The sequence below is a fragment of the Corvus kubaryi genome, unplaced genomic scaffold, assembly GCF_017639235.1.
Source record: "Corvus kubaryi isolate FWS band 111438036 unplaced genomic scaffold, C.kubaryi_AGA036_p1.0 37392, whole genome shotgun sequence".
Lineage (NCBI taxonomy): Eukaryota > Metazoa > Chordata > Aves > Passeriformes > Corvidae > Corvus > Corvus kubaryi.
In genome coordinates, this window is record NW_024581131.1 from 3,284,294 (window position 1) to 3,312,256 (window position 27,963).

Sequence of the window (27,963 nt, forward strand, 5' to 3'; positions counted from 1 at the left end):
AGGCCATGTAAGACTGGCTGGCAATCCCATTTTGGGCCCAGGCTGTGGGAAAGGAAATCAAAGTTTCCTTTTTTGACCTATTGAAATGCTTTTAGCTCCTTTCAGATTTGTCATAACAACAATACACTTAAGGAATAATCTAATGCAGGCTTAAACCTCTGTTCAGTACAGACTGCTAAAAATGCCTTTCTCAATTTGATATGCTACACTGACATATTGCACTTTTCTGTATCTGTTTCATTCCCTTATGGTGGATGAAATTCAAAGGTATTACACAAAGTGATAGCCAGCCCCAAGTGAGGCAGCTAAACCCACAAATCTAGATGTACAATGAATATGATGTAGTCAAAGCTAATTAATTGTTCTATATCAATCATCATTCTGCCATTACAAAGTTCCCTTCCCTTCCTCTCAAGGGCTTTTCTCCTTCAGTCTATAGCATTTCTGACTCCTTTCCACTGATGTACAAAGCTCTGAGTTCTCTTACATGAACTTAGGCTTCTTCCCCAGGCTTACTGGCATAATTTCCATGCATGTTTGTCTGGATCTCTTGCTGTTTTCTTCCAAAGGATGTGTATCTTGAGTTTAGTCCTGGAGATCTGAATTGAACAGAAGTCCTCAGTACCTCCTGGACGTGGCTCTGCAGGTGTCTGCTGCTCCTGCTTCACTCTCCAAGCCCTGTTCTGAGCAAGGCACTGCAACTGCCTTCTCTCAGTGTCTCCTCTCCTCCTGTTTCAGTGGAGGGAGCAGAGTTGAGCCCTCCTCAGGGCCCTCTCCTTCCCGAGCAGAGGCCCAGGCACACCCGCAGAGGCACCACACTAAGGGCAGCTGGCACTGTCTGTCTCCCAGCAGCAGGGCATTAATAACCATTAACAAAATGCTATACAGTTCCAACATGATGTCACTGGTATTAACCTCTGTCATTCCTGTATCAGCACTTGTGAATGACTGGTTTTCCTTTTTTTCCCTTTAAAACTTACCTCTGAAATACTCCATAGCAGCAAAACCAACAGTGACTACTTAGACTAGCTCTTATTTTCCAGTTTTGAAAATGAACTCTCAGTTATCAGTACTATGTTAAACAACAGCTGAATTTCTCTCATTCACATTTTTTTACCAAGCTTTACAAAAAATAAACCAAAGCAAAGCCTTCATGGCCTGCAGACTTGTGAGCATTCTTCAGAGGTATTGAGGATTTGCCACCTATTAGAGAAAATAAGTGGGAGAGATTTGGGAATTTTCTGGAATGGATTGTTTATGAGCAGATTACTCAGAACTGCTGTATTACAGCAAATCTGCTATTTCTTTCAGGAGTATGAAATACAAGTATCTTTTCTCAGTTCAAACTAGTAACCACAGCAGAAACAATCCCTTTTAAATGGTATGTTCATAAAACCTCTTACAACCTTACAGTATCTAGGTATGCACTGTTTCTCAGCTCAAAACAAAATAAACACCAATACTATAAAGAGATGAGATAAAGTCTGTAGGAATAGAGAGTTGGTATTATTTATTGCAGTAATAAAGACAACTGGAACAAGATACAGTTTTCCATGTATTCAACCACATTTATATTCTTAGATCACTAACAAGAGCATCCCTGTTGAATTTCCCTGTGATGATTCAGGATCAATATACCTTAAGGTGATATGAAAGATTGATGGATTTTCAAAACTGTCCTTTTCTTTTTACAGATTAAGAAGGCCATATTTCCATTGCTTGTATACTTTGCTATTTACTGGCAGACTCCAAGATACGAGAATGCCTAATCCAACCTCAGTTTAAGTGCAGTTACAACCCCCTATCTCCACCAATGCTTAAAAATGTCCACCTTATCACAGTGAAATCTTTAGTTCTAGAAAATAGGATGGGCCCCCCAGATAAATGTTTGCATGGCAAACTAGTCCTGCCCATCTCCATGTTTATGTTCATGTCTAAAAGCTATTAATAGGTATAGGGAGTAGATGTGCAAGACCAGACTGAGAATGCTTTGTACTCCCATGGACTGTATCAGTCACACAATGCAGTTGATTCTCCAGGTTGGGTTCAATGTGTGGGTTTTGATTTTTTTTTTCTGCAAGTTTTGGTTTTGTTGTTTTTTTGTCTTCAGGTTTTTATTTGATGTTTTTTCTAAAAAAAAAGAAAAAGTAAAAAAAAGTCTTTACCTCTCAAAAAACCCCAAGAAGTTCACGTGATGTGGAGCTTCAATTGAAAATTAAAAAAAGTTATGGGAGATTTGCCACTTTTGGTTCCTGTGTGAAGAGCAGCTGGTCCCAGTGGAATAAAGGCAAGGATAAAGCCATCTTCTTTGGGAATGACATGGCAACAAGGGATACTGCCACCAAAAGCAAAGCCTGCTCCCAGGCAGCTCAGTGCAAACCATCACAAGGAACATTTCAGGGTGAGGGAGCTGAGAGCACAGCACAGGCACTGTAGTCATGTGGAAGGAGGTAACAGGAGGGAAGGGATGCAGTGTTTGTACTCCTCCAGCCGTGCTGCAGACCTCCTGAGGAAGTGCATGCTTCAGATTAAATCAGCCTTAGAGACACCCTCGAGCAGGCAGTGAACTAGCCAGCAGCACCTCGGTGAGAGGCAAATCCGCATCCCTGTGGAAATGGCAGAAGACTGATTAATTTAATTCCATGCCCTTCCTTAGAAAAGATAGAAAGAGACAGCGAGGAGCAAAATTTGTACAAATATACCAATTTCTTCTTCCTTCTTTGGCAGAGGAAAGGAGGAACAGATTCCATATGCCCACCCGTCCCCTGATCACAGCACTTAGCAGAAGGGGGGAGAAGGGCTTTTCTGCAGATCCTGTGCCTTTGAGGCAGCAGCGGGGCAAGAGTTCAGTTTTACGACTCTTGGCCCCAACACAATTTACCATTTACAAACTAATCCTCCTCTGCTGGAGAGCACAAGGCCTGCTAAAGCTCTCATGTCCACTTCTCTGATTCTCCATTGTCCACAGTGACAGGGAGAAGCCGAAGACCTAATCGGTGTGTAATTCAATCGCTGTCCAGGCTGTGTCACAGCACAATGCTCTGCTTGTAGCGCCACGGGCTGAGGCAGCCAGCTACTGTTATGCCCCACAGCAGGTGTGAAGAATGTCACTCGCTCTGACTGTGCTGCCCTGTCTCCAGGTCCATTCCTGACACTCAGTTCACTCACCACTTAAAGGCTGTTTTTCCTACTGGCAGCAAGCTAATTGTCAGCTCTCTGCTGAAAGGCACTCTCAGCATTTTTGACCCTGAACTGGGAATTCCTGCACAGCATAACATGGGCCTTGTACAAATTAAACCTCTTTGCTCTCCAGATCCCCTAAACGTGGAGGCCTGCTAACGAGCTCTTTATTTCCTTAGTCTTAATCCAGCAGTTAGTAAATTATAATTTACCACACCCAAACTGTTTCACTCTGTTGTTCCTCACCGGACAGGACACTGGACATTGCCACACATCCTTTAGGAATGGTTAAAATCCTCGGTACCTAATTACATTTTAATCAGCAAAAGGCAGGTGCTTCAAAAAATTCCTGTCCACATGTAGGTGGTTAAAAACCTCTGGAATTCCAAATTAAATGTGCTGCCACACATAAATACAGGGCCACTCTGAAAATTGCATTTGGTTTGGTTTTTGGCAAGAATTTACTACACCACCAAGATTTGAAAATCTGCACTTTCATTCATCTTGAGTGCAAGGAAGCTGAGGAAGACAGGGGCAGAGGAAGGAGGCAGGGCAGCAGCTGCCACTTGATCAGTGGTATCACCCAGCCATGCTATCAGGCAGCTAAGGAGACAGCACAGAACTACTGCTGGTACATCCATGGGAGCTCGTCAGAGGATGTCTCCCCTGGCACGGAGCTACATCACACACTTGTAACAGTCGCGTGTGGTGTTTCTTTCCACATGCAGTTGTCCAAGGGATGTGAGAACAGAATGAGCACAGAAACACCCTACTTCTAACACATCTATTTCCTTAACAGCCTTGAGAATGTCATTCATGTAGAGCTTCTGGTGCTATTTTTCCAATTCCTTAATTTTTATACAGAAGCAAACCAAATAGCGGGTATACCTGATGGAAGAGTTACACTGGAACAGAAATTGTACAGACCTGTGCAGCCACGGTTGTCATCCAAAAGAATAAATAACTGAAGTCAGCTGCATAACCCGACCAACATAAGAAACAAATAAACCAACAATTTCCCTGCCACCACATAGGTGATCTTAAATCAATACATTTGGCTGCCTAGACTACTTCTGTGCAATTCTGTACATGAATTATGGTTACCAATCTTACCTAATCCTGTAAAGGGATGAAATACTTTGTCACACTTGCAAATTCTGTGAAGGCAGTGAGCAGATGAAGAAAGATGATCCAGCTTCTTACCACTTGCTACAGGAAAGTTCATAATATTCATTATTCAAAATATGAATTGGACATCTGTATTTACAACATTTAACAAGTCTTGCTTAGTGTTGAAGCCAAGCTGCTCATTTCACCCATACTCATCTACTGTCATCATTGACGGCTGATTTCCAAACATGGCCAGACACCAGTTTTCATGGCAAGGGTCATGAGACATTCTTGCATCCTGAATCAGGATTCAGCAATGCCATGTGCCAAGCCTTAGAAGCATGCAGAGCATTCACAACTGAGCACCTGCAGAAATCCCATTTCCTGACAAAGAGAAGCCTCCAATATTCATGTTTTCTCCTGCTCTTAGGCTATGCTGTAATGAAACCTGGCCTGAATAATCCTTTTATAGCTTTACAAGGAAGTATTCTTGCTTAGCATTTACCTCTCCTTATGGAGGTTCAGTGGAAACCTGGTTGAGCTATCACAGAATACAAAGATACACAGAAATACAAAGATACACAGAATGCAAAGTCTGGCTGATGGGATTGACAAAAACCACGCACAGGACAGGGACACAAAGTGGGGCTATCAGAGAAACTGGAAGGACTCTGGTAACTTCAATGAATAAAGGTAAGAGGATGGGACCCGGAGGAGTCACATTAAATTCAGTGTTAATGCTGACAGTGACATACACAGACACATCCAGAGAGTGCATGCTCCTGGAAAGGGAGGCCAGGAGCACTGTTGCTAACAGCATGGGAATAATCAGAGAGTGCAGTACTGCACAAGAACCACTGCCAGGTCAGTGACAATAGTTGAAGGGGAGTAAGTTGAAGGAATGCTGGAGGGGACTTGGAAGGAGCTGTTTGTGATGCCAGTGATGAAAATGACTTTGAACAGCTTATCCTGTGAGACTCCCTGCTCTGCAAGGCATCTCCCACTACTACCTCTTGCTACAGGTCTGGGTTGCCCTTACTCTATGCTGCCCTCACCCCTTTGAAGGCTGTGATTCCCTTACTCCACAAAACCTGAATCTTTGTCCTGTCCCTGTCACTCTAACCCTGGGTTGCTGCTCCTTTATCTCTGACACAAGCTATCTGTGCCCCCTCCTCCACCTCTGACCTCAAACTCCTAACCATCACATCTGCACATATCCCCAGGTCATCTCTTCTGCCTCCATTTCCCTGGCACTAATCCCTGTAGCTGCTTCCTACCCCAGATTATCTCTGCTTTTGTTTTCCTCTCTCTAACAGTGTGTGAAGCCCAAGCTGTCACATGTAGCAGGCCATTAGCCTGTGCTCTGTTCTATGCTCAATCTCATTTTTGCCAGGCCACTCACTGGAGCTTTAAACCAATGACTACAACCAGTCCTGCTGGTCTTTAGTGGTCCCTCAGCCTCTTTTTAGGAACCATAATCCATCATGGTACTGGGCAGGCTCAGTGGATGCAGAGTGACAGCCACTGTTCCCAATTTCCACAAGGAAATGCTAGAACAACTTTTGTCTGCTGGGTATAAAAAACAGGTCTCCATGGCACACTTCCCGTTTGCTTCCTGCTGATCAGTTGTTCCTCTGGGTACTCCAGGGGACCTCCCCCCCCCTCTTGGCCATGACAGCGTACATTCAAACAGCTGCTCGGGCTGGATGAAGCACCTGCTCTGGGCAACAGCAGCTGGAGTTCATTTTGGGTCCAAAGGGCCGAGGCCAAGCAGGCTGACCACATGTGCACTAATCCAGTATCATCACCAACTCCACCAACAACAGGTGCCCTTTGAAGAGGGAGGGAAAAACTATTTGGGGAGGAATCAGAGCTTTATAAAGGACATTATGGGCCAAGTCCTCAGCTGGTACATGCTCAGTTAAAGCATGTACCCTCTTGAAGTTATATGAGTAATGCTCACATACACAACCAAAAGATTTGGCCCACTCTCTGTGCTGCTTCTTTTCTGTTTTTAGTTTTCCTAAGGATTTTTCACCTCCTCTCATTGATCTACATTGTTCTTCCATCAATAAAGAAAAAGACGCTTTCCTGTCCCTTGCTTCAAACCAAACAGCTGAAAGTCACAAGCTACACATCCCAGATTTCACCATCCTCCTGCATGCAGGTAGCAATCTTACCATGCATCCCTCAGTCCTGGTTGAGTCCTGGGGCTCCGGATCATGAGCATGCAGCAACAGGAACAAGGGCGATCCCATTCTGGAACAAATCAAACCAAACCCCATCAAGGTCCGTTAAGAGAAGTCTTTCAGCACAGGCATCCTAAGAATTGCCATGCACTTGGCTCAAGACAGTGGTCCCTGTAGGCCAGAGCATCATTTCAATGTATGACCCCTACAAATGACACAGGAAGAGCAAAAAAAAATCCTGACAGAAACAACTGCTGGCCAAACTGTCTCCAAGGAAAGTTTTATTCTCACCTCATTTTGCTGGAAATCTGCTTACCATCCAATACATATGAATCTCTTTTTAAAATCCCTCTTAGTGCATTTCTGATAAACACCTGTATTAACGAAAGCCTCTATGTTTTCTTCTTTTCTGAGTCCTGCCATTCTGAGCTCCAGAGGCCAGTTTTGTAAATCTGGTCTCACTCATTGCAGTTACTCTTGTGCTTCTTCCTAGAGAACCTGGGAAGCTCTCTGGAGCCTGAGAATGAGCTGGATTCACAGAGATGGCACTGCAGAGCATGGCCAAAATCACTCTGCTCACACAGCCTGAGTAAAAGCAAGATTTCTAAATTCCTGTTGATGCACTATCAGAGGAACACATGACCTTGCTGCAAGTTGCTCATGTGAACCAGTCACAGCCTTCATAACTTTGTATTCCAAAATTTATTTTCCTGAACTATGCATCTTTTAATTCTTGACTTTCCAAGATTCCTATTTAAGTCACTTTTCCCTTGGGAACATGCCTCAGCTGGGTTATATTACAAAGAGAAGCAAAGTGATGAGAGACAGTTGGATGAACAGAGCTGGCAGTGAGAACAGCACAGGCAGAAAAAACAGTCTCCAATCCATAACAGTTCCTGACATCTCATCCACAAGTACAGACAAGTGTATCCTGTACTGCCTTGGCTTGACCAGTTAAATAAGTCTCCAAGAATTTCCCTTGATGAACACCACAGTACAGGTTAGACAATTCCTCACCAAGGATGGGACAGACACTCAACCACACAGGAACCTCCAGTGCTGGAAATGTATTCTCAGCTGCTGCAGACTCACACATTCCCTTTGAGGCTTTAACCACAGTTCCAAAGTTGGAAAACACCAGAGCACATACAAGCATACGCAGAAGGCAACACTGCCCACTTGTGCAGCAATTTTGTCCACATACATGCCCAAGGGAACCACTTTGCACCCTTATACTGAGCAGTAGAGATACCTACACGTTCCTGCCCTTCCCAGTCAAAGCAATAAAACACTGTAACATCTGACAGCACAGAGCTCTCCCGATCCCTCTGAATCCTCGCTGCCGCTTGCTGTCACTGGGCACATTTCACGCAGGCCAGCTGCACAGGATTTATTCAACCAGTTTTGGAGTATCAAAGCTAACTTTTTTTTCTTTGCCCCAGGCAGGCACTTGGTATGCAGGATTTAAATCAGAGAACAAAATGTTCTGTGAAATTTGTAAGTACTCAGCCCAGTAATTTCTAAATTCTAAAAAAAAAAGATAGCAACTGGAGTGGTTTAAAAATCAAAAAGTAAAGCATTTCACTGCATCACTGTGGGTAATGCCACTGTATCCTAAATATCAGAATAAATAACTTCCCAAGATTACCAAATAATGGTGCTGACTGCTTTAAGTGATAGGAGCCAAACATACTCTGAGTTCTACCTTATAATTCCAGCAAAATCAGGAGAACGCTCAATTCAACAAGTGCTCTGCATAAAAACACTGAAATTGAAAAAAAATTTGTGTGACCTTTACAAATTGGCAGAGAAGACACTGCCTGGGACATACTGCCACAAACTTAATACAATCTAACACCTATCGTAGTAAGATTTTTTAAATGTACTTAAAGCCATTAAAATGGAATTAGGCAGAACGTTATGGGGAAAGAGATACCCCAGGCAATCACAACACTTATACAGTGAAGATGATCTAAAAGAGGTGCTTTGACCAGAAAGCAGCACTAAAGCATCATTTGTGACTGGAACTAGAAGAGGAGTTACTTCATTGGAATTTAGCACTGCCTTTAAGGTCCATGATGTTTGGGTCAAACTATCCACTTCTGCTTTGTCTGATTCACCACTGCAGACTCCATCTTAATACAAATTTAAGACAAACATTTAGCTGATGAATGTTCACGTTAAAATTTCAAAGAAAAAACATTTTCATATGTTTTCTCAAGCAGTTTCACTTAAACTTTGAAAGGATTCTTTTACAAAAATTGTGAAAAGGATTCATTGATTATTTTTTGTTGACTACAAAAGCCAAAACATTTAGAATCATTTCCTCTTCACCTGCAAACATTTCGTACTCCTCTTACCACAACTGTGGCTTTAATTTCCTCTCTCTCAAGCCAAGTAGCAAATGGCATCAGGCAAGCCAATTAACTCCCAGAAGTACCTGTACTTCAGAACCGGGTGCTCCTGGTACTAGCAGGGATTCTATGAGCATTGACTATCAGTAGCACACAGCAGCAAGACAATAAATGGTGTTGGGGCCATGGTTTCTGGATCTTCATGCCTTGCCTACCGTTTACTTCTGCTGGCCCAGATATTCTTAGTATGTACAAAGTGCACCTGCTCATGGTTACCTCAAAGAGGTAGGGCTGATGTCCCCTCAAGGGCCACCTGGAGCACAGAGTACTGAAGTTTACACTGCCTGGAAGGCATTACCTGGTCACCAATTTCAGATAGCACAGGCTGCACACACACAAGAAAAGGCTCTGCCTTTTTCAACACATCAGGTGTTATTTTCTCATTTGTTCAAAAGTAAGTACAGATTCTAACCCACAGCTGTGGAAAGGCAGGTAGAATAGAAAGGCAAGTACACAAAGTATACAAATTATGACAGACTTTAGGCAGTTTGGCATTGCACAACTCCCTTATGCAACACATTGCCTGGGGCAAGCCTCATGTTTTCAGAAATTCCACAGAATCCCCTTAAATTTTATCCAGTGCTGAGGCTCAGTGGCTTCCACCTGCAATTACTGACTGCACTTATGATATACCACAGATAGATTACATGGATGAGCCTTACATTTGCTGGCCTATGCTTTTTTAAATGTGACCTGAAATAACAATTGCAAAATCTCAGAGGCAGATGAACCCAGTCAGTTTATACAAACTTACTCCTAAGCACAGCCTCTTTAGAAAAATCAAAGGGGTAGTATCAGTCAGTAGCACTTGAATAATCCACCTAAAACTCAAGTGTATTTATAACAGCAGAAATGGAGATGGAAGGGCCAATGTTGCTGGCCAGGCTGGAGCTTACTGAGCCAGGCTGCCAGTCCTCTGCAGCCACCAGGCTGGGAGCACAGACTGCCCCCGGGCTCCAGCTCTCCCTGCTGCCTCTGCCCAATCCCAGCCACGGGCTACCCGAGTGCTGTCAGAGCCTGGGCTCCTACAGACACGGGTGAGCTGGTAAGCTGAGTCAGGACATGTAATGATTCTGTAAATACAAGGAGAAAAGAACATGGCAGAACAACTCAGTGTAGGTGATTTGTCAGCATTTGAAATTGCAGAGAGAGTGGTAAGTGCTTAAGAGAAAATAGTAACATACAGCTTCTAGACATGAGTTAAGTAGTGGCCAGAGCTCAGTTTGACCTACAGCTCCACACATGTAGGCAGTCACACAAACACGGCCACCTGCAGCTGCACTTGAGATGCTGCGGGAAAGATGTCAAATGCAAACCAGGCTGGGGCAGGACAACAGTCACAGCAAGAGTCTGTCGATGAACTTGAGATGCACTTACATCTTGTTGGCTTGACTGCAGAGCTACACATGGATCCCAAACCTGCTGTTGGCACAGAGCTTTTCCTGGGGTCCAAAGGAGGGAGAGTGGAGCAAAGGAAGAGGACGAGTCTGCCTGATTACTGTGGTTGTGCAGCAGTGGGAAAGAGCCCACAGGGAGAGAGAGGAGAAGGGAGGGGGCTGTGGGGACCAGCAGGAGGGTGAGGGCTGGTGGTACACGGGCAGGATGTACACCTGTACACCAAAGCCCCTGGGCAGCTCCCAGCTGAGAAAAGCAGTGGAGGCTGTCTGTCTCCAAACTCTGCTCCTGGAAGAGTCCCATGGTGGAAGCAAGCATTAATTACAGATAATCTAATTTAAACACGGCAGAGAAGAAAATAGCACAGATTAGAAAATCCTCCTATACATGTTCTGTGACACAAGGTTAAAGATAAGCTTTGCTTGTATTTCAGAAACTCTTACAAGTTTGTCTCCTATGTTAGCTTTAGACACAGCAGAGATATGCCTGTGGCCTGTGGGCGCATTCTGTTTGAAGGACAGATTTCAATCAGTAAAGTTTCAAAGAATTCTATACATGTCACAATGTTTTATGTTATCCAGCATTCGGAAAGTTCCTTAAGGAAGAACTTCATTGGGAAAGACGAGAGGCAATGAGCCAGCTTCTCAGTATCTGTGCCATGCAGACTTGTGCCAAGGAAGCCTATGGAAACAAACTGCCTGAGATAAAAGTTACAACAGAAGCAAAATGTGTCGCAACTTTATCAAGCTACTGATGTAACATGGGAAAACTCAATGGAGGCAAAAAAGACATGGCTGTTTCCAGTGATGGGAACAACCTCAAACATCTCATCTGGCTTCAAACGCTGCAGTAATGGATGTCTGGCAAACGCAAAAATATCAATGACAGGAAGAAGAGCTTTGGGACTCTAGAAAAGGAAAGCACATGAAAACTAAGGCTTGGAGAATTTGAGGCGAGTGCCAAAAAAAGGCACTTAAAAATTACTTGCAAAATTAGAAGTTAATCCAAGTATTTTTCAAACAGGACTTCATTTTGGTACCTCATTTTATTAAATGGAATACAGGCAAAATATGTATCGATCTGGCACAAATAGTAATTTTCAGTACCTATAAACCCAAAATACAGGCTTCTGTCTGCTCTGTTTGACACCAACAAGACTCATTTCAAAGGGACTAGGCTTTGTTTTTGAGAAATCCTTCTCTTGTATCACCAAAACATGCTGATTTCAGAGCACTACAGCAAACTGGACCTTCCCAGTTCTCAGTGACTGTCTTGGGGTGACTTTATGATGTGTATCCCATATTGCTGCTCTATGCCCAGGAATTAATTTTGTGCCTTTCTATGCCTTTAAACTGAGCCTGAGAGGGGGGAAGAAAAACTGGCCAAAACTTCTTCAAAGCAGTTTGCAGCTTGTTCAAGGTCACACAGAGATAGAGACAGCTCTCTGCGTTCAGCTGCAGCAGCAGAGCGAGAGCGGAGGGAAGCACCTGGCTTGCTGCTTTCCAGCCAGCTTTTGGCTTTTTCTCCAGAGAGATGAAGAGTGTTGGGGTCCCTCCCCTGCCATGGAGCCCTGGGAGAGGGGCCCTGAGGGCACAGACACGGGGTTTCCCTGTCCCTGCTCAGCCTCGTTCCCATTGGTTGGTTTGTGTTCCCTGCGCGGGCAGAAGGACCCTTGGTCCCGTGACTGGAACAGTTCCTGGGCAGAGCCCCGGCCATGCGGCTGGAGAAATAAACATCTCTCTGAAACAGCTATCAAGAATGTGTCTGTCCACATATATTTCCTTTCCACGGGACTCCTGGTTCGGTATATGTATGTTGCAGTATCCCCACTGCAACATAATGGTGGAGAATTGTGAGCAGAATGATCTCCGATCCCTAAGGGACTGATTTGTGTGAGTAAACCCTGGAAACTTTGGATTCCTCTTCTTGGTTTTGTTTTGCTATTCCATATCTAAACTATGGAGGAACCGTGGGAAGACTCTTGGCTCTCAGAGCCGCATATGGACATTTATCTTAAACTTGAAAAGATTCTTGAACAAATATTTGTAAATTTTAGCTTAATTCAAGCTCAAAAAGAACTGAAACTTCCTGGCATGGTTGTTTAAGAACTTCTTCTATGTTTCTTGGGATTTAGTTCTTACGAAGGGCTTTTGGAAAACCGTTTGGACACAGTTAATACTGGAGTCAAAATATATGCCGATGGAAGAATATTTTCGTGAATATTATTTAGTTACCGAGACTGTTGAGCAATGTCAGCTGTGTCCTGGCGAAGGGAAGCCTGGCGCAGGGACCGTGCGGCCCAGGCCACGTGCGCCGAGCGCTCTGCGAGCAGCAGCGAGGCAGTTCCCGCGCGCGGGCGGAGCCACGCGAGCCGCAGTGTCGGCGGCGGAGCGAGGAGCGGCGGGAGCGGCGGGACCCGGCGGTGCCCGCCCGGCCCTGCGCAGCGCGTGGTGGAGTGAGCCCTGGGAACGCCCGACTGAGAGGGGCGGCGCGCGGGCGGCGGCTGGCGGCGGTGGCGGTGGAACGGAGCCGCGCCGAACCGAGACGCGCGCTGGAGCAGGGCACGGGGGGATCGTCGCCCGGGGGCCTGGCCGAGACGTGGGTGCAGCGCCCGGCAGCGGCAGCGAAGCTGCGACCAGAGGAGGCGACGCACGGAGAACTGAGCGGCGCGGCCCGGCCCGGCCCGCGCAGCCCCGAACGCGACCCCGGGAAGAACGCGCAGGCACCAGCAGCCCCGACAATTCCAACACGGGAGCGACCGAAAGAGAGAGCAAAGACGCAGCGAGACAGAAATCAGCAGCCACTCGGAAAAAGGAAAAGATCATAGTACCTAAGATCTTAGGGATAGTGAAATGGTATAATGTTAAACAAAATTATGGTTTTATAACAAGGTGTGACAACCAGCAAGACATATTCGTGCATAGAACTGCTATTAAAAAGAATAACCCTGAAAAATGCATCCCAAGCTTGGGAGATGGAGAGGTGGTGGAATTCAAAATTGTACTAGGGAGAAAAGGGTTACAAGCATCGCAGGTCACTGGGCCTGATGGTGTTCCTGTAAAAGGCAGTATATATGCAAAAAATCGTAGTCATGTTAGACAATATCTCCATTATAAGCCCCCCCTACAGTCTCCCTTTCCTAATCCCACCTTTCCCTTTTACCCTATGTCCTATTACCCCCAGTGTATTTCCAATCCATTTTTTAATCCATGGTTTCCCTCACAAAACCATGCCTTTGCCAATTGTTTCCCCAAAAATCCCTTTCCAATGCCGAGTAGGGGATGAAAAGGGAGAGGGAAGAAATTAAACCCTCTCCTGCCTCAGTTTCCCCACAAAGCATGCTCAGAGAGTTCTGTCTCCCTTCTGTCAGCCCTAAGATGTTCCACAGAATCTGTTTGGACATTCAAAGACTCAGGAGGGTGGCTTGTTTTGTTTTGAAACTGTTCTTGTTATGTTTATCCAGTTGTTTTCATTCTCCTTTTATTAAAATAAAACGGGTGAGGTGTTGGGGTCCCTCCCGTGCCATGGAGCCCTGGGAGAGGGGCCCTGAGGGCACAGACACGGGGTTTCCCTGTCCCTGCTCAGCCTCGTTCCCATTGGTTGGTTTGTGTTCCCTGCGCGGGCAGAAGGACCCTTGGTCCCGTGACTGGAACAGTTCCTGGGCAGAGCTCCGGCCATGCGGCTGGAGAAATAAACATCTCTGAAACAGCTATCAAGAATCTGTCTGTCCATATATATTTCCTTTCCACGGGACTCCTGGTTTGGCATATGTATGTTGCAGCATCCCCACTGCAACAGGAGAGTTGAACTTTTGTTTTCCTGGGACTTCATTTTTTCCTTTTTTTTCCCTCTGCTGGACTGTTCCAACATCAGAATACCTCGGGAGGAATTTCCACCGAGGCCTTGGCCCTGGAGGTGGGCCCAGCACCTCGTCCCACCTCCAAGGAGGGGGGGAGAGATTTACGGAAGGACTCTGAAATTTTCCCAGGTTTTCTCTCTACAGCAAGAGGTTTCATTATTTAGCTTTAGTAGATTTTTTTTTCTGTGTGTTTGTTAAATAAATAGTTTCTATCTCTTTCACTTTTCTTCGAGGAAAAAGTTTTTTTTCCTGAACCTGGTGGGGGGAGGGGTGGTTTGTAACCTGCCTTCTCTCAGAGGATGTATTTCTAAATTTGGCCAAACCAGCACAGTGACAGAGAGACAAAAAGCCTTTTCCAGAATGTCTACCTCACAGCACTGTCACAACACTGTTGCCTCCCCAGGGCCGTCTCATGTTTTGCTGATGACCACTTTTGCTGAAAGTCAGTTAAAAGAGGTTATTTTGCTATGCTTACTTAAGTAGTAACATCCCAAATTTCAGGCTTCTTTTTTAACTGTATGAGTCATACAGTGCAAAAAGGCAACAAAACAACTCAGAAGTCTTGCTGCCTGTTCCTCTGTGGATAAAGGAAGTAAAAAAGAGTGGGACTGGATAAAATAGTGAGATGAAGCACCTGTTGAGACTAGAAGAGCATAAGAAAAATGGGTTAAGGGGCTTCAAGTCCAACAAAAGCAATCACAAATTCACGGGTGTTCGTATGAATCATTCCAAATTTCCTGCCAGAGAGCTTTGGTTTCACTTAATTGCAAAACAAAATGATGAATGAAGAAGGCCAATTCACAGGCATACATACCGTACATTTATTTGCTTATTACTTCTTCCTCACACAGCCCTCTGTTTTCATCCTAGCTATTGATTGGCACTGAATGAGAGAAAAGTCTGGCAGCATTAGATGGACTATTTGCAAAGCACATGAAAAATCCATCACAGCTAGAAAGAAGCAAACAGATGGTAGCTGAAGAGAAGCAACAGCCACAACTCTTACTACCTGTGGTGAAAGAATAAACAATATCAACTGCAGACTACAAAGTGCAGCCTAGAGAGTCTAGCTTTAAATGAGAGAATCAGAGTAGAAAATGGCCAGGTACAACCAAATGTTTGCAAAGTAAGCTCAATAGAAAGGATATTTTGAGAGGATTGCTAAAGCCTACTGACACAAACAGTCCTCTCTACTGCACTCTGCCAAAGAATAAATAGGAAAAGGAGTGGGGAGGAGTAGGGAAGGTATGGGTTTATGTGCAAGAGAGCTTATTTGGATGGAATTTTAATTGCAGTTCTGTATACCACACTGTGGTTGGTTGGCTTCCCACTCTGCCATCCACTTTCAACACACTTTAAAGTGCATTGTACCAAAATCATGCCAAATCATGAAAATGAAAAGATACCTTTCATCAAGGCATTTGTCTGCCACCAGCCCTGTTTACAGATGTCACCAATCCTTTCTGCAACAACCCACACTTCTCTGCAGAATACAGTTTGGGAGAGAGACACCAAGACTTTCCCTTTCAGGTTTGGGCAGGTGAGGAAAAAAGCAAGCCATCTTAAAAGCAACTCTACCTGATAGCAGGCAGCTGCCAAGCTGGACTTTGATGATCTCTGTTGGTCCCTTCCAGCTCAGAATATTCTGCGACTCTGTGCTGAAAAGTTGTAACTTAGAAACTGAACAAAGTGCTTGCTCCCCAGGATACTGCATTTCTTGAGGTCACAATCTTATGGAGCAATGATACTTTCCCCAGTCCAGATAAAACCAGCATGTGACATCACCTCATCCTATGTAGCAAGAATCCCACTACTTTGTAACAGAACTTCTCCACAATACATCTGGTAACAGTAAAAATGACATATATTTCCTTTATTTCTATGAAGCACAAAGCAAAATAAATTGAATGGTGTTCTCATAAAAGGAACATATGGAGATTAAAGAATTTTAGAGTCAGTTTTCCGATCAGCTCAATGCATCACAAATGGCCTTAAGAACTGCCCTTGTCTCTTAGCTGTCCATCACTGAAATGAAATAACTTAATATTGTTTTCCGAGGCTCCAAAGTCCACTAATGCAGATACAAGCCTCTATGATTTGATATGCTCAGAAATTATCATCATGAATGCCCAGTTAACAAAATAAAACTACAAACTTTTCCACGGGGACACCGGCTAACTTGCTTTCTATTGCTATTTCACACTTCAAGTTATTCAGACTGCCAAAGAAAGGAGGTCATCAAGTATTTATCTAGGTTGGGATGTCAATGCATACACACACCCAGGCACCACACTTGCTCCTCCTTCTGTGAGGCAGTCAAGGAATTATTCTGGAATAATAAAACACCAGCAACTATTTCACAGGCCAAAAGAAGGACAGTTGGAATGGAAGGAGCTAAAAGGTAGCTGATGGAGGTACATCTTCCTAGCAAAAGTCCCTAGTGCTACAGTGAAGAAGAGGATGCTTACTGAGAACTTCAGAATAAGATCATATGTTGCTCAAGTGTCTTGCCAATATATTGACATTTAATGAATTTAAGTACTTCCTTTAGCCTTGCAAACATTACAGTTATACTTAACTCACACGAAAATTTACCCAAATGCTTAAATGCTGTTTGATTTTTTTTTAAGTGAAACTTCTAATTTAACTTCAACATGAAGAATAAGAACTAAAAAATTGATAATTACAGCAAAGAGGGCTGAATAGAATATGAGATGGAGGCACTGAACAAGAATTATTTAAGTTTCTCATGAGCAATGTTCTCACATCTCTACATGACTACTCCCAGATGATGCATGCTCTGCTCTAGGTAGTCAGATCCAATAACAATTAAAACAGGCAACGGAAAACAATTCTGCCCTTAGCACCCTGGGTTTGTGGGGGAGTGATCTGCTAGAAGAATATTCCACAAAACAGCACATAACATTGAGCTTACTAAACAAAGTCACTGAACAGAAAATTATTGATTTCGAATATGGGATTACCCATATTTCTGCTCCACTGCTTTGAATTCATTAAAGGTAAAGAAATGCTCAAGAAATGCCAAGCTCCATCCATATGATAAAGCAGTTGAAAAAGTCAGTAACATGTATTTTGAACTTACTGTACAAGCCAAGGTTTACTGGTTACTAAAATACTGAAGGTGGTTTAACCAGCATAGGCAGGACCAGTTCAGCACCTCAGCACCAACATTTTTAGCACTAAACCAAAAAACCTGAAGAATTTACCCTGTAGCCAAGACATATACACACACAGCGAAATTCCCAAGACTTTTCAGAGTTCACTCCCTCCCCACGATTGCCTCTGGGTTCTCATCAGCCACTCCAGCCTCGGCCCAGCTCTTACATTAGAAGAGTTTTATCCATGCTATGGCTGTCCCATAAAGAGAATGCATTAGACACAGGGAGCAAAGGAGAGCCAGCAGGTTACACTGGTTTGAACACTGGCTCTGCACAGCTCTGATGTCAAGGAGAATGAGAGGCAGCAGCTGGGACTATGCCAAGAACCAAACTGAGGGAGCTACAGCATCCTGATCTGCTGGTGCCCTGAACATGTGTGTGCAACACAGCACAGCTTCTGTCTCTTGGACACAGCTCTGCACCACCGTACCCATAACTGCATATTGAGCTGCTGGCTTGCAGCCTGCCTAGGAGGGGCAAGCAGCAACTACGTGCATTTCCTAAGTTCTTCTGCTTCTGATTGTCTTCCCTGCTTTCCTCTATTACCCTGCTTAAATGGGAAATACTTTCACTTCAGCTGTGTTGCTCTGTTTAGAAAGAAAAATGTTAAACACAGGAGTTTACGTTTTTCTCTTCTATTTTTAGGGCCATCTTGGGATACCCCAAACCTCTGACACACGTACACATGTGTAATCATAAACCACTGAAGAGAGAGAACATACTACAATGTTTTATTAAGAACATTCACTGCAGAATCCTTTTCCTCAAGTCACCCATAGTCAAGATTCAGTGTTTTATAACCACTTCTTCAGCACAAGTGTGTAGCACGACTTCAAGTGGAGCCCAAGTTAACCTATCTACTTAACTGTTAAGATAGATCTTTTATGCCAATCATTCACTATTTAGGATGCTCCCAGACGGGACGGGCCGGGCCGGGCCGGCACCCGCGGGCTCCGGCACCGCGCCGGTTCTCCGGGATGGCCGGAGCTGTCCGCGCTCCCGCCGCGCCTGCCCAGGGCCACGCACGCCGCGGCGGCCCCCGCCGGCCCCCCCGCATCCGCATCCGCACCCACATCCTCCTCCTCCTCCTCCTGCCTCGGAGGGCGGGCGGCGCGGCGCGCAAGGTGTGTCCCAGGTGCCCGGCTATATCAGGCGGCGCGGCGCGGCGGCGCGGCGGCCCCATGGCGGCGCCGGCCATGGCCGAGCCGCGCTCCAAGCGGCCCCGGGTGACGCTGCCCGCCTGCCCCGCGCACCGCCCGCTGCCCGCCAGCCGCGTCCGCCACGGCTTCCCGGCCGCCGTGGAGGAGGCGCTCTGCGGCGTCACCGGCGCCCAGCTGGAGCTGCACTACTGCCTGCAGGCGCTGGTAAGGCGGCGGGACGGGCACGGGAGGGCTGCGTGTGTCCCCCACCGGCCCGCCCTGGCAGCCAGCGGCGGCGGGGAGAGGAGGTGCCGGGGCCCGGCTGAGGAGGGTTTAGACGGCAGAGCGGTGCCTGTGCCCTGACGCAGGGGGCTTGGGGGCTCTCCGGGCTCCCCGACCCGCCGGCGGCAGCGCTCCTGCCAGAGCCGCGCCGCGGCCCCTGCGCCCGCGCGGCCACGGAAACAACGAGGGAGGTCCGGAAGGCGCGGGCCACGAAACGAGCGCTCGCGTGTTTTGGGTAGCTCACAGAGGGGCTTTTGCCTGCGGAGGATGGACAGGAACAGGGAATGTTAACAGCTTTGGAGTATAACGCTTGAGTGGGTTTCCCCCCAAACTTTGTAGAACAGTTGTGTGTGGTTAATTATGGTCTGTGAACGTCGCGGATGGCTTAGGGTTTCTTGCTCCACAGGCATGAACTTTGGACAAGAAATTATAAAAGGTATCACTGATACCATGTAAAATTCATGCCAAAATTGCATCTGGCTACATATCAAGCATCAAGGCAAACATATAACTTAACAGAGACATTAAAATAAAAAAATCAAAATTATCAATGCCATACCTTCTGATGCCAAGCATCCACTGGGAAGCAACACAAACTATATTCAGTATATCCCCAAGATCCTTCAACTGAGTTTGGAGTCAAGTATAAGTTCAATAAAAATTTAAGTATGCAATAAAACCTCTCTACCTGTTAAGCCTGTGGATTAAAAAAATTGTAGCAATTGGCAGCTGGATGGGATGGAGAAAGCTCAATTAGAAAGTGACTGTGGATAAATCAAACCTAAAAATGTGAACATCTTAAATAGTGAATGATTGACATAAAAGATTTACCTTAACAGTTAAGCAGATGTGTTAACTTGGGTTCCACTTGAAGTCATGCCACATGCTTGCACTGAGGAACTGGTTATAAAACACTGAATCTTGGCTGTGCTGTCAACAGAAACAGGAATGAATGACTTGAGGAAAAGGATTCTGCAAATACTGCAGTGAATGTTCTTAATAAAACATTGTAGTATGTTCTCTCTCTTCAGTGGTTTATGGTCACATGTATGCACGTGTGTCAGAGGTTTGGGGTATCCCAAGATGGCCCTAAAAATAGAAGAGAAAAACGTAAACTCCTGTGTTTAACATTTTTCTTTCTAAACAGAGCAACACAGCTGAAGTGAAAGTATTTCCCATTTAAGCAGGGTAATAGAGGAAAGCAGGGAAGACAATCAGAAGCAGAAGAACTTAGGAAATGCACGTAGTTGCTGCTTGCCCCTCCTAGGCAGGCTGCAAGCCAGCAGCTCAATATGCAGTTATGGGTACGGTGGTGCAGAGCTGTGTCCAAGAGACAGAAGCTGTACTGTGTTGCACGCACATGTTCAGGGCACCAGCAGATCAGGATGCTGTAGCTCCCTCAGTTTGGTTCTTGGCATAGTCCCAGCTGCTGCCTCTCATTCTCCTTGACATCAGAGCTGTGCAGAGCCAGTGTTCAAACCAGTGTAACCTGCTGGCTCTCCTTTGCTCCCTGTGTCTAATGCATTCTCTTTATGGGACAGCCACAGCATGGATAAAATACTCGAAATGTAAGAGCTAGTTAGATCTGTTAGCGTGGTTAAATATGGCAGTGGTGTAAGTTGTTACTTTCCCATACAGAACAGAACAAGGCCTGCAGGGGATTTAGGGTTGTAATACTTCTGAAATTATAGAATGGCCTGGGTTGGAAAGGGCCTTAAAGATCATCAGGTTCCAATCCCCCTGCCACAGGCAGGGATACCTTTCCCAGGCCCAGGTTGCTCAGAGCTCCAGTCAGCCTGGCTTTGAACACTTCCAGGACTAGGCATCCACAGCTTCTCTGGGCAACCTGTTAGGGTGCCTCACCACCCTCACAGTAAAGACTTTTTTCCAAATACCTAATGTAAACCTGCTCTTTCAGTTTGAAGCCATTCCCCCTTGTCCTGTCACTGCATGCTCTTATAAGAAGTCCCTCTCCATCTTTCTTGTAGGCTCCCTTCAGCTACTGGAAGGCCACAATTAGGTCACCTCAGAGCCTTCTCTTTGCCAGGCTGAACAAACCCAATTCTCTCAGCCTTTACTCATAGGAGAGGTGCTCCTTCCCTCTGATAACTCCTCTGGACTCGCTCCAAAAGATTGATGTTCTTCCTGACATGCCTTCCCAGGCATGACCTACATATTGAAGGTGTATAGTTCAGTAGCAGTATCCATTAGTTTGGAATACCATTGTCCATCATAAAACTGATAAATAGATGCAAAGTTGTACTTGTTCTCTCTTTGGTATTTGCCTCATCTTTCTCATACCTTTGAAAGCTAACTTTTGACTGGAATGCAGGCCTGCAGGGATAAATTTTATGTTCTCTGTGCTGGGATTCTGCTTAAAAAACAAAACAAAAACCCTTTACAAAACACACACAGGCTAACCACTCATAAATAAAATATTCTGAAGATCTCTTAACTGCTACTGCAAGAATAACATCAGTACTACAGTTGCCTGACCAATATTAAAGGACAGGAGGAGTTCTAGTAGAAGTATAGAGATTCTTCATTTCATATTATAACTACTTACTTCATTTATTGTAGAAATTGGATCAAGGTCTCCAAAGTAATTATACTTTGTGAACAAAACACCTTCCATTGGAAGGATCTCCCAAGTTCTGTTAAAGCCACATTCTGCTGCAAGTGAGTCCCATCTCTGGCAAATCTTAACACTCCTGTTTTGTGTTCTTAGGGTGAATATTTTGATCAGTCACATGTGGCTCTACCAAATATTTCGAAGTTCTTCCTGCATCAAGCTCTAGAAGAGAGAAAAGCTGCAGAGGCATTGATGAAGTATCAGCAAGAAAGAGGAGGCCATTACTGCTCTAAAACCATCCAGGTGGGTAGTAGTCAAGAAGTTTTGAAGCAGCTGTGATCTGTTTAACTTACTGAATTATACTGTTGGTACTTCAGATCTCTGCATTCACCCACTATCAGATTTCCAGATATAATTTACCTGTAATACTAATGTACATGGTTTTGTTCTTGATTGTGATGCCTAGAAACTGTCAGACATACAGTTCTAACTCTACAGGGTGGCTTTCCAGCCCAAAAGAATATGGAGTGTGTTCCCCTTTTCTTTTACTCAGCTAGACACTGCTGTTTCCAGTATGCTGTAATGGATTATGACTCCTTAAATTGTGCTGAAACAGCACACTTGTCTCCTTCACACTGAACCTAAGTAGAAGCTTAGACATGATTAGCAACCTAAGAAGAATGGTAAGGAAGGAGAACCACCCAGCTTGGGGCAGTAGTTGATTTCCTAAAGTACAGCTCATGACAGACAGTTCAAATTCTAAGATCTAACTTAGGCTTGCACGGGCACAAAGGAATAACTCAAAGTTTTCAGGAAAAAAATAACCCACCTCACTGGTTTAAAACCAGGGGGCTGATTCTCCTCTACCAAGTTAGTTAATACAGAAGGCTCTTCTTTGGTCCATCATAGCAGTTGTTAAGCTGTAGAAAGTAAAAAGGCTATTGTGAAAAATCTTTCTTAACACTCAGTTTGCATCAAGGAAGAGCTTAGGACTTCCAGTACTTAAAGGGGGCCTACGGCAAAGAGGGAGAGGGACTCTTTATCAGGGAATGCAGTGTTAAGATGAGGGATAACAATTCTTAACTGAAAGAGGGCAGATTAAGACTAGGTATTAGGAAGACCCTCTTTACTGTGAGGGTGGTGAGACACTAGAAAAAATTGCCCAGAGTAGTAGAGGATGCCCCATTCCTGGGAGTGTTCAAGGCCAGGTTGGATGGGCCTTTGATCAGCCTGGTCTAGTGGAAGATGGCAGAGGGTTGGGTTTTAAGGTCCCTTCCAACCCCAACCATTCTATGATTCCTGGTGTAAGAACCCTCCTCAGGCATAGCTGCTGCTATCTAAATCTATTCCTTGAAGAAGTGCTTGGATTCTGCCACTTGTTGCAAAATCCTAGGACAACTTGTTTAGAGCACCAGGTTAAGTTGCAGGAATCCATTGATGAATGCAGATACATGAGCTGTTCTTCTGAATAAATACAATTCTGTCTTTGTTTTCAGAAACCAAACTGTGATTATGCAGTCGGTCTGATGAAAGCCCTGGAACTTGCAATGGTACAATGGAAAACTCTGCTACGATATTTTGAAGAGCTTTATGCCCTGAGTGTTGAAAATTCAGACCCTCATAGCGCAAGCACTATCAAGAAACAATTTATTGGGCCCAAAATCTGGAAGATCAAGCTGATGGGAGATCTGCTGACCAATGCTCGCAGGCTTGACTGTTCCCAGGATGGCAGAAATAGTCTTGGGGATTACTTTATGGACCGGTTACAGAAAGAGTTCAGGACCAGCATAGAGCCAGAGTCTAGTGATCACTGCAGGCCCTGCCCGCCTCTCCAGCAGTGCACAGGAGCTGCAGAAGGTCTGAAGCGACCCCAGAGAGAATGCTCCCAGCACAGAGATGGCATAGGGCCGATATATGCAACCATACACTGCACTACGATGCTGCCACAGTGTAACGATGGCACAGGAACAAAGCTGAAGCAGGGCAGGGAGGGCCTTTAATGCTGAGGCTGCTGCAGCTACGGGGCAGCTCCTCAGGCAGACCTGTCCCGAGGGTGGAGCTGGGACCAGAACGAGGAGACACGATGCTCTGTCACTCCTCCTGCTTTACACCCATCCCCACACCCTCTGCTGAGTCACAGCTCAAAATCTAGCCCATACCACTATTTGGTTTAAATGATAGCAAGGTTGCTAGCTAGATTGTCACATTTATCTATGCAATTCTTCCTAGAAGCCAAAAGCTCTCAAGCTTCTTTTCTGTCTTAAATCATTAACAGGATTAGTTAGTGCAAATTATTTTAATAATATATATAATTTTTATTAAAACAAATGAAAAAGAAACCACTGCCCCTTTAGTGCAAGGAAACTTTTATATGGCAGAAAATCCAAATATTTAGATTTATATTACTGAATATTTTATATTACTATTTAGGTATTTTAAATTACTAACAAGTATAGTAACATAATGAACTTATTTTTGAAAAGACTTGTTTGAAAACAACGTTTTCTTGTCTTATTTCTATCACACTAGCAATTTAAGTAAGTAGTCTAATGCATTTACTGATCAGCTATTTCTAGTATACTTCTTCAGGATGAAGGATGCAAACATTTCCTCAACAGTGGGAATAAGAAAACATGCCAATTTCTCTACTGTTATTGCCTAGTTGGCTTTTTTCACCCTCAGAAAGCAGATGAGAGAAATTAGGAGTTCTCATTAGATGAGAACTTCAGAGGTTCTACGGCGTATTTTTCAAGTGTCACTGAAGAGAGTAGCTCTAGGACTTTGTCCAGACTTAGCATAGGATGATTGCTTTAATTATGATACAGATCCCTATCTCAGCTAGCTCAGTAAAGGTATTACTGTGGCACTCCTGCTACTTCTTGTATTCCTTATTTGGTCCCAAGTAGGGGCACGAGATCCTAGTGAAAAAACAGCACACTTAACTAGAATTGCATCAGAGAGAGAGGCCACTCATTAGTTTTGCCTTTCAATTAGGGCAGTGTTAGCCAGCTTGGTTATAGTCCAGAGGTGTCCAAGTTCCTCTCATTAGTCTCCTACCAGAGTGCCCCATTCTGTACCCTGGCTCCCAAGGTCACCTAAGAGGAGCAACTGGCTAGATCAGCAGCCTGCAGTTAGGGGTTTTTTTGTCATTATATACATCTTCTATGCAATTGGGGTTTGATTCATTGAAAGATTGCCTCACACTTTCATGTAATATTTTAGCTGATACTCCTGTTTTGCTTGAAAATAAATTCAGTTCTATCTTTGCATCTCCATTGTATTCCTCAATTCACCACCCAGGCATGCTGGTATTCTTCTCCAAGAGATTTTGCATATGTATACTAAACTGCACCAGTATTTTTCTACATCTAAGAGGTTGTGCATGATGGAAGAGTATGCCACAGAGTGAAAATAAATGCCAGAAAACTGCATTACTATAAAAGCACTGCACAATGAAACATTTTTAGTAAACTCTGAAACAGCTGCAGTTAAGTAGCAATTTCTGCAAAGCCCACCTACCTTCTGTTGGTGTTGTAACATGGGACAGAAAATTACAGTGCAGATGCTTTCCCCATCTTTTCTGTGAATGTGGCTGAACTTTGGGAGGGGAGACACAACCACTGTAGAACAACCCCGTATTCAACCATAAAAATAATGTGCCACAGGAATGGCTCAAAGCACTTTCAGCAACATGCTAGATTTGCCTGTGTTGAGATTGCTGCTCTCTAATACAGCAGGAGTTTAAAAGATATTTCCATCTGGGCTAGATTCCATCACCCATCCTCATGCTGAGCATACCTTATTCAACAATTAGTTCCACTGACTGCAACTCAACATGAATAAGAGCAATGGAATCTGTCCCTCTCAGTATTAAAATACAGCCCACTAAGTGTGAACAGAGCAAAGCTACTAACTGATTATAAACTAGTGCCATACAAAACTACTTCATGTACTACTGGTAATGTTTAACCTACTTGTACAACAACCTTCTCCTTTTAAAAGCTGATGACCTTCTGAAACGTAGTTACAGCCTCCTCCATGGTTTACAGCACTTAAATTTTTACCTTAAACAAATTCCAAAATAACAAAGAACCCGGCTTTAAAATTTTTCAGACCAAGACTTACTTGCCTCTTATTTTTCCATTAAGTAGTGCCATTTCTGTTTCTCAGACTTCTCATGTTCATCTTCTAACCAAATGTATCCACACACTCTCAGAATATAAGTCTTTCTCTCTCCCTTTTCCTTTGCCAGAATATGTTCTGGGCCCTCTGCCTGAAAAGACAATTCTGTTAATTTTAGATAAACTCACAATCAGCTGTTTTCCCAGTCTCTGTCCTCTGAAAAAGAAAAGAGAAATCAATCAGTTACTGTAGATAATAAGCTCTCCTTGTCCACATGCTGCTTCTGCTGAGAGGCCACATATGCTTGTGAAGATGGTCTCACTACCTGTCAGTTGTGTATAGGATGAGTCTGCCCATGCTTCTCGACGTAGGAAGTACAATCTGCTTCTGCCTTCCCAGCTTCCTTTTCAATCACATCCTGAAAAAAATGAGATGAAGGAATGTGGAACAGATATAAGGGCAACAGCTCTTACAGAAACTTTGCAAATTCTCTTTCTCTGCTGAATGCTTGTTGATCCACACTCTCTGTATCTGTATTTCCAAAGCAGTGCCCAAACAATCCAAACACACAGCCTGGGGTAGCTCTAAATAGCTAGTGCAGCGCCAGCACTCTAAACACAGTATCCAAACTGGAAGCTCTGGAGAGACCTAATCTTCCAAAGAGGTTTAACAATGTAATACTTGTAAATGCTTGCCATAAGCACCTCCTATGGTTGCCTGTTCTCAAAGTGAGGAATGCACTTAAAAGTCTCCAAGTGGAGATTGTTCTGTCCTTCATCCTTTTCCCCTATGGCCACACAGAACTGAGAAGAGCATCTCAGGGTTTGTTCTTTGCAAGGATGTTTTTTCAGGCCCCACTGTACAAGGCAACATCTTTCTGGACAAACCTGTCTTTGGGAATTACACTGGAAAGTGGCTGTTACTGGTGGCAGCAGCAGGGAATTACAAAATCACAGAATTGTCAGGATTGGAAAGGACCTCTGGAGATCAGCATGTCCAAACCCAAAGGAAGGTGTCCTCAAGGGCACCTTCACTGGAAGATCACTGTGTGGAATTCACTGTCTGGTCACAGCTTTCTGCTGACCTTTTCACTTGGATAAATTCATGCACTTGAGCCCACATTCACGGGCAATTATTGGCAAACTCCCCGTAGTGCTTGTCCAAGCCCCACTGTTTGTCACCACTTTGCCCAAGGTAACCCCTATGCACTTCAGCCCCTGAGTGTCTTTCCCTGGGGTCACATATAAGCTAGAAACAGAGGCAGAATAGGCTACAATACTGACTAAATATTAGGTAAAATTACCTTTTTCCAAAAATCAAGCCAATGGTCTAGAGCGAGTTTAAGTGTCTTGAGTGGGTCACACTGCCAGCACCAAGCCTTGATACCCCATTTTACATGTTCAGTTACAGCATAAAACTCCTGCTCATTTATACTTGTTTTACATTATTATACACCTTGCACTATTTTGAATACAAATTATTTTTAGTTTGTTAGCTGTTCAATGAAGATTTAAAACCAAATATCTTTATTCCTTCTGGATCAAAGAACCTCTGTAATAACAGTGAAGTGTCTCCACAGGTTGCCACTCTGCCTCTCAGAAACAGCTGGGAGATACATCTCTAAATGTGTAGGGGTGGTCAGTAGCTGATCTCCTTGGGACATACTGCTTTTCAGCATTGGGTACAGTGAAAGAATAAATTTGGACAGAGTCAAAACCAAATCGTTTTTTCTTTAAATAAAACCTTTATCTTTTAGGGATGCTGACAGAATGTGACTTACAGCTCTTATCTTGTACTCAAAGATATTTAGGGAAGTAGAAAATGGGGACTGCAGATTAGGAATTTTTACAAAAAACCAAATCATGTAACAATCATGTAATCATCATAGCAGCCCGTCAGAGAAATCATAGGCACAGGGACTGGGGATTGCCCATTGCTGGATATTTTCAAATTCTGTCAGTCAGCCCCTTGCCCCACTGAAGACAGAGCTTTGCTGCTGATTTTAAATGGACTGAAATTTCACCAGTGTTCATAACGGCAGGACAGAAATTAATTTTAGCTTGTGGGACATTAAATATATGCACTACTATTTTAATCATGAAGTCAGTGAAACCACATGGTTGAATTACTGAAGCCCTCTGAGAAGAACCTAATTTCTCATCTCCAAATGATACTCAAAAAGCAGAGTAAAAACTCTGGGACCCCTGAGAGACGTTGCCAAACCCATGCCACTTCCCCAAGATCCAAACTGTCCCACAGCTAGAAATAAATCCTTATCGCGCAAGCCATCCAACCGCAGCAAAAGGCCACGGCGCGGGGAGAGCTCCATCTCTCCCAAGGTTTCCGAGTCAAGGTGAACAGAGCTGGCAGAGAGAGGAGCGCGGGATGCGGCGTTCGCAGGGACACCGCGCTCCCGAGGGAAGGCTGGCGCGCCGCGGCGCTTCCCGCTGGGACGGGCCCACACCGCCCCCTGCAGGCGCTCCTGCCGCAGCGCCACCGCGCGGCCGCGACCCGCCCGTCCC

The 27,963-nt window shown here is 44.6% G+C and overlaps 1 protein-coding gene and 1 long non-coding RNA gene across 2 annotated transcripts; one reads left to right on the top strand and one right to left on the bottom strand.

Moving 5' to 3' along the window:
• Positions 1–1,493: 1,493 nt before the first annotated feature.
• LOC121669498 lies at positions 1,494–27,926 on the bottom strand. Its single transcript, XR_006017785.1, has 5 exons — positions 25,767–27,926; positions 25,445–25,592; positions 6,471–6,549; positions 4,294–4,389; positions 1,494–2,606 (listed from the first exon to the last, which is right to left on the bottom strand). It is a non-coding gene; the product is annotated as an uncharacterized LOC121669498 (long non-coding RNA).
• Positions 18,266–24,588, top strand: LOC121669494 (ferritin, mitochondrial-like). Its single transcript, XM_042038526.1, has 3 exons — positions 18,266–18,690; positions 21,476–21,622; positions 22,816–24,588. The coding sequence occupies exons 1-3, from the start codon at positions 18,304–18,306 to the stop codon at positions 23,317–23,319; spliced, it is 1,038 nt and encodes a 345-aa protein (XP_041894460.1). The 5' UTR covers positions 18,266–18,303; the 3' UTR covers positions 23,320–24,588.
• Positions 27,927–27,963: the final 37 nt, after the last annotated feature.